This window comes from Brassica napus, unplaced genomic scaffold, assembly GCF_020379485.1.
Source record: "Brassica napus cultivar Da-Ae unplaced genomic scaffold, Da-Ae ScsIHWf_415;HRSCAF=642, whole genome shotgun sequence".
Lineage (NCBI taxonomy): Eukaryota > Viridiplantae > Streptophyta > Magnoliopsida > Brassicales > Brassicaceae > Brassica > Brassica napus.
Window position 1 is genome coordinate 14,619 of NW_026016493.1, and position 12,005 is coordinate 26,623.

The 12,005-nt window shown below is 33.0% G+C and overlaps 2 protein-coding genes and 1 long non-coding RNA gene across 4 annotated transcripts; 2 read left to right on the forward strand and 1 right to left on the reverse strand.

Annotated features, from left to right (window-relative positions):
- Positions 1-2,046: 2,046 nt before the first annotated feature.
- Positions 2,047-4,159, forward strand: LOC125603856 (MYB-like transcription factor ETC3). 2 transcript variants are annotated; one of them, XM_048774590.1, is made up of 3 exons: positions 2,047-3,457; positions 3,756-3,840; positions 3,979-4,159. In XM_048774590.1, the coding sequence occupies exons 1-3, from the start codon at positions 3,391-3,393 to the stop codon at positions 4,055-4,057; spliced, it is 231 nt and encodes a 76-aa protein (XP_048630547.1). In that variant the 5' UTR covers positions 2,047-3,390; the 3' UTR covers positions 4,058-4,159. The 2 variants fall into 2 exon arrangements, with proteins under 2 accessions (XP_048630547.1, XP_048630546.1); XM_048774589.1 differs by having other exon boundaries at positions 2,583-3,457; positions 3,753-3,840.
- A 969-nt stretch (positions 4,160-5,128) lies between these two features.
- LOC106398879 (UDP-glycosyltransferase 72B1-like) lies at positions 5,129-6,577 on the reverse strand. The gene is given in 1 exon segment (NM_001316062.1): positions 5,129-6,577. A coding segment is annotated over 1 exon segment (1,449 nt).
- Positions 6,578-7,709: 1,132 nt separating this feature from the next.
- On the forward strand, positions 7,710-9,181 carry LOC125603857. Its single transcript, XR_007335786.1, has 2 exons — positions 7,710-8,185; positions 8,527-9,181. It is a non-coding gene; the product is annotated as an uncharacterized LOC125603857 (long non-coding RNA).
- The last annotated feature ends 2,824 nt before the right edge of the window (positions 9,182-12,005 follow it).

Consider the following 12,005-nt stretch of genomic DNA (forward strand, 5'->3'; position numbering starts at 1 on the left):
GTGCTAACAAAATATACTTCACAAGTTTAGTATTTAAATGTAGGAGGATGAAAATAAAAGCAGCTTTTGTGTTAATTATACAGTAGATCTGCAACTGGATTACAAGTTTTATTAAATAGAATGATACAAAATAGTTTATTCTATCAATTTTACAAAAACATTTATTTATTTTTTTATGATCCTGATATCTGGATGCCTCCGAAAAAGATCCGACTACCGCGTAATGACCGTCCACCGAAATCTGGGCATAGCCCGCCGGAGAACCCGCCGAAAGCATCCAGAGAAGCTGGTGATCACCCCATGTTAATCTACCAGTAGCTATACGCAGTTTGGACATGGGCGTCTCCGTATATAAGTCTTTTTTCAAAAAATAATAATATATGTAATCGTATAGTCGCGTTGTGCTTCAAATTAAGTATAAATTAAAAGAGTTTTCTGTTGTTGGTTTGGAGTAAGGTCAATCAATATATTTTTAGGTCTTCTGGATTTTTCACTTTAAAAGTTTTCACCATTTGTTCATATTTTTCAGTTGAAAAATAACATTAAATATTATTTAAAATTCTTAATATATATAGTCATTTTATGAATATCTGCATCCATGTGAACGACGAGAGACGATTATTTTTTGGCATTCTGTGCTAGACTATCCGCCTTTGTATTCTCCGTCCGGGGTACATGAATGATTTCTGAGCTCAGAAAACTTGTCTTCAACATCTTTATGTCTTTCAAATAACTCTCAAACGCTGCCCATTCTTCTGGTTCCGAAACCATCTTCACAAATTGAGAACAATCTGTAGTAAAAGTAACCTGAAATTGACATAAATTTCTCATACACTCCATCGCCCATATCAAAGCTTCCACCTCCGAATGTAGAGGTGAGAGACTTGCCCGAATATTTATTGCTCCCATCAAACCTTTGAAACCCTCGAGAGTACTAAATCAACCTTGTCCTGAAAAAACCTTCTTATCTTTCCAGGAACCATCTATAAAGCACCAGCGTCCTACTCTCCTCTGGCGATGCGTAACCTCAGCCTGGTGTAAAACCTGCTGAATGTTCATCACCTGGGCTTCAGCCCAAAGTGTTGATTCAGTTTCCGCAAGATTAAGTGTATCTCGTGGGTCGATATCCAAATTACTAAAAACCTTGTTATTCCTTCCTTTCCAAATGTACCATAATATCCACGCAAAGTGATGATCTTCTAATTTCGGGCGTACTCTCCAGAAAAGATGGTCCATATTTGTGAAGAGAGAACTAGTAGGGAAGAAATCTGGATTTGACGGTATCTTTGACAAAGCCCAAACTTGACGCGCAGAAGAACTCTCAAAAAATACATGTTTTATTGTTTCCTCTTCAGCTCCACATCTAGCACAACATATATCTCCTCGTATTCTTCTTCCTTGCAAATTTTTCTTAACAGCTATGCATCCAGATACCATTTGCCATAAGAAATGCTTTATCTTCGATGAACATCTCACTTTCCAGCAGAACGCTTTTAGAAAGTCTACTGTGGGACCATAGAACTCTGGTGGGTTTTCCTTATCCGGATAGACCCGTTCTAACTGATATCTTGATTTAACCGAGTATTTCCATTCTTTGTGAAATGCCATCCATCCATATCAACCATCTGGTTTCTACTCAGAAGTATACTCTCAATATTTTTAGTATCATGGGGGTCCACCAACGTCTGAATTGCATGTGAATTCCAAGTTCGTGAAACAGGATCAATGATGAAATCCACTGTGAGGTCCGGATAAGTGTCATGTTGATTTTTGTTTGCTGGTCTCGGACGAGTGGTTGGGAGCCATGGATCACTCCATACAGAAATAGAGGACCATATTCCCACCTGTTTGATTTGTCCATACAGAAATACGTGAATTAATAATTAAAACACATAAAATTGTGCTCTGGTCTCTTTATTTGATAAGCATAACGGATATGGACTATTGGTTTTTGGTCCATTTGAATGTCCGAGAGATGGTTTATCCGTGGGCTGCACCTTCCATCCGGGGGTTAGGTCTGTGTTTTTAATAGATCCGAATAACTTTTTTTTCAAAAAAATCTGATAAGCATAACTGATGAAAATAAAAGTTTAATTCTCGTATCTAATCTATTAAAATAGAGTCCTATTTTTTATCTACCGTTGGAAAGTTGTCACTTAAATTTGAAATGGTCTAACAAGATAATGTTATATATCTAAAATATTATAAATACATTTATTATAATTCAGTTACTAAAGATTTGATCATATGGGTTATATCAATATCATCGGATAATACAGTAATCAATTTAACAATAGTTAGATTCTCTCTCAGATAAATACTATTTTTTATTTAATATATTTGTTCATAGGGTATAATGGTTTTAGAATATACTCTAAGTAAAATTATATTCACATAATCTTGATTTACCTAACAATCTAACAATTCTTTTTTTTTGTCAAAAACTAACTATTCTTTTTTGTCACAATCTAACTATTCAGCTCAACAATTTAGGTGAAAATTCTACTAAATCACCTTAGTTATTATAACAAGTAGTAATAGTAATTACAGAATTATTAAGATCTCAACGTGCTATGAAATCTCTACTGTATATATATATAGTATTCACAAACTCATAATTTTCACTCATACCAAACACAACACAAGAAGTTTCTACCAAAACAAAATTGTACTCTATGTCCAAATAACTATTAAATAGATAATAAACTCTAAATTTATAAAATTATTGAAATTATAATTTATTATTATTTTAAAACAAAAGAACAAATCCCGCGTTTAGGGCGGGCGGGTTACAATCTAGTAATGTTTTAAAATACAAAACGATTGCAGTTAGTTTTAAAAACATTTACTACAAAATGGAGGAAGATGGGCGAGGCTGGCATGGGGATGCTTTTGCTATTTGGTGTGACTCAAAATGAGTATATTTGAGTTTTTATAATCGGTGTTCTACACTTTCTATTTAAAAACAACAATGCCACAGCTATTGTACAAATGTTTTTTTTTATCTGAATATAATTTAACATTCATTCAGAAAAAAAAATAGAGGAGTTTAAAATAGTTGATAGTGATCTTAACTAACTAACTAACTAACAGTAGGAATCAGTTTATTTATTCAGCTGATGTTCCGAAGTATCACAACGGAGTTTATAGAGTCACGGGTACATGTGATTTTACTGGTTGCAAGATACTACCAAGTACTAACAATGATGATTTAATCAATGAAACAAAGGCAAACTAAGATTCCTTAACATGGAAACCGACCAATCCCCCCCTAACTCGGGTGCTATAAATAGAAAGGAGTGTTGGTGTTCTTCCTCTGAACAACAAAAACAACCATTCTCTCTCCAAACCCCATCTCTCTCATATTTATTATACTTCTCACATCCCTAAATGGATAAGCATCTCAGGACGAAGCAGACCAAGACTAGTCCCATTGTTGCTTCTTCTGCATCTCAAGGTAATAAGCTCGAAACATCGTTTTAACTTTTCCACGTTAAAAAGAATTTTTTTATATTGTGAGAAATTGGTTATAAAGCTTGTAGAAGATCAACGACGAAGATCATAGAAAGAGATCAAATTTGTTATGGACAAAGACTTTCTCATTAGTTAAATCTGTACACAATGATTTGGTATATATACTACCAAACTAACGCTAAACTAAGCCTTACTCTCTATCAAGTTAGTTTGTAGAAATGTACTGCTAACTTGCACCGTAGAACTGATATTCATTTAATACTGGTGACGTGGAACAGAAGTGAGTAGTATTGAGTGGGAAGCTCTGAATATGAATCAAGAAGAAGAAGATTTGGTCTGTCGAATGCATAAGCTTGTCGGTGACAGGTTTGATCCTTTAAAACTGTTAATTACTTATTACCTGCTGCGATATCGACATTATTTCGTAGAAGAAGAAACAGTTTTAGTTTATTTAACACTAATTAAATCTTTATTTGTGTTTATTTTTCCTATATTTGGTGAAAGGTGGGAATTGATAGCTGGGAGGATCCCAGGAAGAACTGCACAAGAAATTGAGAGGTTTTGGGTCATGAAGAATAACTGAATTATCTATGAAGTTTCACTGATTAATTTTAATAATTATACCAACTTTGTAATAAGAAAAGGTTCTTAATCTAAATTATGAATCTCAAACGGAATTTTATCATGGATTAAGAAAATTTGGGCCTCTATAAGAGATGAAAGAAACAAAACTTCTTCTAACAAATAAGGCCGAGTGTTGTGCGTAGGACAAGATGGAACATTTGCTATTTTTTTTTAATTTTTCCGAAGATAAAATTTGATGATACAAAATTTACAAATACGGATAGGTGAAAAGAGGTGTGCTGGTAATAGAAAGTAATTGCATTACCATTCTAGAAGGAAAGTTGTAGAAATATGTATCTCCAACACTGCTTGACACGGTGGATTTGGAAAGTGGCAAACAACCTACTCCCAAACAAAAGTGGACGTCGTTTTACAAGTCATAAACGACATGCTGTCTTCAGGACCCACTTGTTTTATTTAATGCTATTTCACCTACTCCACAGTCCATAGACACGCACTTATTCCTCTTCCTACATTACATAGTTTTCCTGTAATATCCTGCGGCAACTCTAGAAGAGTTCTAACAAGAGTTTCAAGATTATAAAAGTAAAAATAATAGAAAAAGAAGAGAGAGAAGCCAAGAGAATTCTCAAATGAGAAATTTTAAAAACCGTAGAGAGATATCAATTCTTTAGAGAAAAACAAAAAAAAAGTTATATTAAAATACTAATATTTTTTTGTTTAAAAACCTTAGAGAGATTTTTATTGATTTTTCGTTTTTGATCAAAAGAGAGATTGTGTTTCAAAAAAAAAAAAAAAATCAACAGAGAGATTATTATTGATAAGTGAAGAAATTAAAACAAGTGTTTGTAACTGAAACAAACAATTTCTTCTAAGCGGATCTTGATTGCACCATGCATCTACAACTTTAGTCGCCAATAAATCAAAAACCAAAATCATGTACAAATAAAAGTTGATCACATAAAAGCAGCAAAAAAAAAGTAACATTCATACACAAAACACATTTTGCACATATCACACCGTTTGATTATACAAATCATCATCATATATTAGACGCATACATATATATTCAGTGGTTGCCATTTTGCTTTAGCTCTCTTTGGTGGGCTTTCCACTTAAATGTCACAAGATTAAGTGCCTTTGTAGAAGTCCCAGTATCATTCAGCACCCTACTAGCTCCTTCCTTCATTTCCTTCATCTTGTTCCTCACACCTTTGCCTTCTTCACCTTCCATTAATCCCTTAACCACTCTAGCCACCTCTTCTCTTCTCACCATCCCATCCTCCCCTGCATGCGCCCTAAGTGCAACATGGATATCTTCTGCCAACAAAACCGCATTCATCCTCTGTTCGGCGTATAATGGCCATGCTATGAGTGGAACACCACTTACTATACTTTCTAGAGTTGAGTTCCATCCACAATGGGTTAAAAACCCTCCGGTAGATGGATGTGCTAGAATTTGGGCTTGTGGAGCCCATGAAGGGATCACAAAACCTCTACCTTTAGTCCGTTCTAAAAATCCTGGTGGTAAAAATGTTAACGGATCGTTTTGGCTATGCGGATTGAAAAACGAAGCATCAGCTATTTGACTTGGACTCCGTATGACCCAAAGAAACCGTTGCTCGCTGTCTGCAAGACCATGAGCAAGCTCATCGAACTGCTCGCATGTGAGTGCACCACCACTACCAAACGACACATACAAAACCGAACCGAGCGGTTGGTTATCTAACCACTTTAAACATTCGGACTCTTCTTCGATCCCGTTACTACTCTCTTGCTTACCAACGTTAACCAATGGTCCAATTGGATAAACCGGTGGTTTATCAAGACCCGGTTCTTGCAAGGCCTTTATAGCATTTGGCTCCAGCTCGAGAAAAGTATTCACAAGAATTCCTTCGGCTTCTTTGTACCTCTTGGTGTTATGGAGAAGCCATTTGTACGCGTCATCATTCCGGTCTTGAGCCGGATCAAGAACATCTTTCCCGGAGACCGGTACACATCCGGGGAGATTAACCAGTTCGGTTAATTCGCTGAAAGGACACGACATCGTTTCATTAAGTTTAGGGAAATGAAGAAAAAACGACAAGACGTTTGCCGTTGTCGGGAAGAAAATATACGGCAACACGTTGAACTCGGCGGCGACGTCGAAAGCGTCCGTGCCGAAAAGGTCGACAAATAGCGCTGTCGGCAAACGACCTTCCGCCGCGAACGAGTCAAAGACTCGCCGGAGCTCCGGGTTCGAACGAGTCACGGTGAGGGAGATCCGAGTTTCGATGCGAGTTGTCGGAGGGAGGTCGGTGAGGTCGGCGGGAGCGAGGAAGACGGAGGATATAGAAGGAGGAAGAGAGTCAAGGACAGTTCTCTGAGCTTTTGTCGGTGGACCATCGCCGACGACGACAAAGGTTATGGTTACGCCGTGGCGGTGAACGAGTCGTTTAGCAAACTGCACGAGTGGGATGAGGTGACCCATTCCAGGACTCGGAATGATCGCAACGTGAGGCACTTTTGATTCCTCCATTGATTCAAGAATATATTTTTATTTTCTTTGCTTCTTTACTTTTGCAGTAGTTTGTAATTGTTTTAAACTTTTCTCTCTATCTGTAATTGATTAGGTATTGAGTAATGGCTTTATATAGAGAGTTCGTGTGTGTATCATCAACCGGAGAAAAATAGATTATCTTCTATTTATTTCTTTTCTAGCGTTTGTATAATGTTCGTAGTTGCGGCCATGTCTACTATGATTAGAAGGAAAAAAAAAGTGAATTCAAAAATTGTGAATTTTCATGTATGTAGGGTTTTTGAATATATATATATATATATAGTAGATTTATAAGTTAGTTTATAAATGACATGTCTTGAAAAAAAGCTACTAGTGTCTATTTTATATTTATACTTTTTTTGTTTGTTTAGATTTCAATTTCTAACTTTATTTGTACTGATTTACTCTAGATTAAATTTCTGTTTTGTTGTAAAAAAAATCCGATTTAATATATTAGTTTCCACGAAAATATAGAGAATACATTTTTAGTTATGGAAATTCTCATAATCATTGCAAGTATCAAACAGTTCAAAGATCAGTGATATTATATCAAAAACATTATATGTTCTTTGACCAAAAAAAAACATTATATGTTCAATTATGGGAGGAGGCTTGGAAATTTGTCGAAAATCAGTGAGGACAAGCCCTTTGTGATTGTGGGTCAAAATAAATGTGCGTGTGATATGTCTTGGGAGCTCGTGTGAGATGTGATGACATGCACACGTAATGCTTCTGCAATGATTTTTTTCCTTTTCTATCTTTTTTTTTCCCACGAGTATGATTTATTTTATTTTTCTTTCGCTCCTATTTTTCGCTATTGTTTTGCTTTTAATATCTTCTGCAATTGTGTTCTCCTCTTTGCCAAACATTTATTCTATACTTCTTCAAATATTTTGGGACATCGTGGTTTAAAAGGCATATCATCATTCATCGATAGATTAGACTTTAGCGTGATTTTGAGTGAAAAAGGTGAAAGTAGGAATTATCTAAAAGTCCATAATTGTTCTAATGATTTACTAATTTGAATATATTCCGAAAAAGTCATAATCAATAAAGAAACTACGAAATCATTTATTGTGGACGATGATGATTTATATATTTATATGGGGAATTGCCACTAATACCACTTTCCTAATACCACTTTTCAACTTTACACTTTTCAAATTTACCATTAAAATTTTAATGGCTAAAGTACCATAATATCCCTCATTTCATTAATTTAACCTAGATATATTCTTCTCCAAATGTCTATCACGAGATGAAACTGAGATCAAATTGAGACGAGCTCCAACGAGATCTCCGGCAAACTCGGCGATCTCCGGCGAATTCGGCGATCTCCGGCGAACTTGGCGATCTCCGGTGAACTCGACGATCTCCGACGAACTCGACCGGATTGGGAGAGCGTGGTGGCGAGTGGACATCCCGCCGTTCCTCCGCCGGCATTATGTAGTCGTAGTAATCCTCCGATGCTAAATCGGTCACGTTCGTCACGAATCGCATGCCGAGAAGTTCTCCGGCAAAGCTGACAGACTCGACAAGCTCAGACGAACGAGACGATCTCTCAACGCCTAAGAAACACTAACAAAGGTAAGATGATAGTATATGGTGATTTTTGCCTCGTTCTGTAATCTTAGCTTGATTTATCAAAATCGATATGTTTCTAAGAAAGAAGACGAAGTTTTTCAAGTGAAGTTTTCAGATCTCAAATTTATAAGATCTTATAAATTGGGTCCTTTCAAATCTTACTGTTGATCTGTTAGCAATCAAAAGACACAAAGCTTAACGTAAGAGTACAATTATTGATTTTGTTGATTTATTGTCATAGTTTTCAGATTTATATAATTATTTAATTCATGAGAAGGTACTAACCTAAGAGTATAATTATTCTATGATTACTTCTTCTCTTGGTTGATTTGGTGATGTTGCAGAGAATTACAAATGTGTGTTGTCAGCTTTTGGATTTAAAGGATGTTGTGGAGAATATGTGTGGTGATATGCATATCTAAGTATCTCACTTCCTTAAGGTAATACAATGCTACTATTTGTAGTTTGACTAGCAATGTTTTAGTATGTGCAGTATATGAGGTGGAACGTTGGTGTTTTGGTAGTGTAACGTTCTATTTATACTTTGTGAGTTTATTTTTTATGTCTTGTTTTGTGTATAATATCTACAGAAGCAGTGGAGATGAATGATGAGTTTGTTGAGTTACGAAAGCATACTATTTTTGAATCTTATTTTTGGAAGTGAATGCTGATGCGTAGAAATAATATGTGACTGGCTTTTGTTCAGATTTTGAAAATTTACGAGGTTGGTGAGCTGTTTGAAGAGGCAAGAGAGACTCTGAAGAAGAATGTGGTTTGTGCTATCAAAGAATTACGTATTTATAACGCTTTATAAAAGTTGCAGAGTTGGCTTCTTAGTACATTCTTCTCTCTCATCTTATTTAGACATCTCTTATACTAAAACAATTGTATCTCTCTTTTAGTAGTTGCATAGTTGAAGATATTAGTTGGACATGTAAGTGAGTTTGGTTTCAATTGTTTCTTTTATAGAAGAGTGAGATATGGAGAAGCCTTGATGTTCTCAGACTATGTTAAAGCAATATATCCCTTGTTGAAAGACGTGGCTCTTTCACCAGATATGTCTTTTTGTGTAGATTGTCTTTTGGAGGGATTTTAGAAAAATTACCTTATAAGCCATTGTAAATAAATTTATAAACGCTTATAAATCACTTTGAGTTTCTTACACTCATTCTGCCTAGCATTCCTCACAAGACTTCTCAAGTTCAAACATTTATGTGTTTTGTATAGACATATACAATCAACTCTTGTTTAAAAACTTCTTAATAAAAACTTATAAATCGTCGAGTTGTACTTTTAACAATAGACTTATAAATAGCTTATATGTTCTTGTAAATAGTTTAATACACCCTTTTAAATAGTTTTATAAACCTGTATAAATAGTTATATACTTTTGTAAAGAGATGATGATACGTGGCAGATTGTGAGGCACATGAGGACAGCAAGCAAGACTCCACCGCTTCAGAAATTTTACATACTTTTATAAATTATTTTATAATCTTTTATTATGGTGTATAAACTTTATAAATTATTTTTATAAACCCTTATAAAATATTTACATACTCTTGTAAACCCTTATATATTATTATACAAACCATTATAAATTATTTTATAAGGCTTTCATAAAGTTTTTATAAACCCTTATTAATAGTATACATACCTCTTATAAATTATTTATAAACTTTCATAACTTTCTTATAAACATTTATAAATGATTTATAGATCTTATAACTTGTTTTATATGTCTTTATTAATGGTTTATATACTCTTACAAATAATTTTACATACCCTTATAAGGCTTTGTAAAGAGATGATGATACGTGACAGATTCTAAGGCACATGTGGACAGCAAGCACGGCTCCACCGCTTCAGAAATTTTACATATCCTTATAAATTGTTTTATTATAATCCTTTATAATGGTGTATAAACTTTATAAATTATTTTATAAACCCGTATACATTATTATACAAACCATTATAAATTATTTTATAAGGCTTTCTAAATGGTTATAGACTCTTTTAGTTGATTTATAAACCTATACAACTCTTATAATACCCCTTATAAATTGAATATAATGTTTCATAAAGTTTTTATAAACTCTTATTAATAGTATACATACCCCTTATAAATTATTTATAAACTTTCATAACTTTCTTATAAACATTTATAAATGGTTTATAGATTTTATAACTTGTTTTATATGCATTTGTTAATGGTTTATAAACTCTTACAAATAATTTTACATATCCTTATAAGGATTTGTAAGGAGATGATGATACGTGGCAGATTCTGAGGTACATGTGGACAGCAATCAAGACTCCACCGCTTCAGAAATTTTAAATTCCCTTATAAATCATTTTATAATATTTTATAATGGTGTATAAACTTAATAAATTATTTTTATAAACCCGTATACATTATTTACATACCCTTATAAACCCTTATAAATTATTATACAAACCATTATAAATTGTTTTATAAGGCTTTCTAAATGGTTTTAGACTCTTTTAGTTGATTTATAAACCTATACAACTCTTATAATACCTCTTATAAATTGAATATAATCTTTTATACAGTTTTTATAAACTCTTATTAATAGTATACATACCCCTTATAAATTATTTATAAACTTTCATAACTTTCTTATAAACATTTATAAATGGTTTATAGATTTTATAACTTGTTTTATATGCATTTATTAATAGTTTATAAACTCTTACAAATAATTTTACATATCCTTATAAGGATTTGTAAGGAGATGATGATACGTGGCAGATTCTGAGGTACATGTGGACAACAATCAAGACTCCACCGCTTCAGAAATTTTAAATTCCCTTATAAATCATTTTATAATATTTTATAGTGGTGTATAAACTTAATAAATTATTTTTATAAACCCGTATACATTATTTACATACCCTTATAAACCCTTATAAATTATTATACAAACCATTATAAATTGTTTTATAAGGCTTTCTAAATGGTTTTAGACTCTTTTAGTTGATTTATAAACCTATACAACTCTTATAATACCTCTTATAAATTGAATATAATCTTTCATACAGTTTTTATAAACTCTTATTAATAGTATACATACCCCTTATAAATTATTTATAAACTTTCATAACTTTCTTATAAACATTTATAAATGGTTTATAGATTTTATAACTTGTTTTATATGCATTTATTAATAGTTTATAAACTCTTACAAATAATTTTACATATCCTTATAAGGCTTTGTAAAGAGATGATGATACATGGCAGATTCTGAGGTACATGTGGACAGCAATCAAGACTCCACCGCTTCAGAAATTTTAAATTCCCATATAAATATTTTATAATATTTATAATGGTGTATAAACTTAATAAATTATTTTTATAAACCCATATACATTATTTACGTACCCTTATAAACCCTTATAAATTATTATACAAACCATTATAAATTGTTTTATAAGGCTTTCTAAATTGTTATAGACTCTTTTAGTTGATTTATAAACCTATGGAACTCATATAATACCCTTATAAATTGAATGTATGCTTTCATAACGTTTTTTATAAACTTTTATAAATTATTTACATTCATCAATAATCATAGATCTAACCCCATTGGTTGATATGAGAAAGTGAACCATAGATCTACCCCCATTCATCAATAATCTTATTTGCATAAGGTTCTCCTGAAAATTGAATGTTATTCTTTCTAGCTAGTTCTACAACACTTCCGCAAGGTGTGAATTCTCAATTTCACTAAATTCCTCCTTACCTAAAATACAAAAAATCATTTTCAACATAATTCATATTTGAACGTTGGATGATCAGTTT

What these genes read in the sequence shown, in the direction of transcription:
- LOC125603856 (XM_048774589.1), top strand. Translation starts at nt 3,391, where the DNA reads ATGGATAAGCATCTCAGGACGAAGCAGACCAAGACTAGTCCCATTGTT. An exon ending in TGCTTCTTCTGCATCTCAAG is followed by an intron (nt 3,458 to 3,752) that starts GTAATAAGCTCG and finishes GACGTGGAACAG; the next exon opens with AAGTGAGTAGTATTGAGTGG. An exon ending in CATAAGCTTGTCGGTGACAG is followed by an intron (nt 3,841 to 3,978) that starts GTTTGATCCTTT and finishes ATTTGGTGAAAG; the next exon opens with GTGGGAATTGATAGCTGGGA.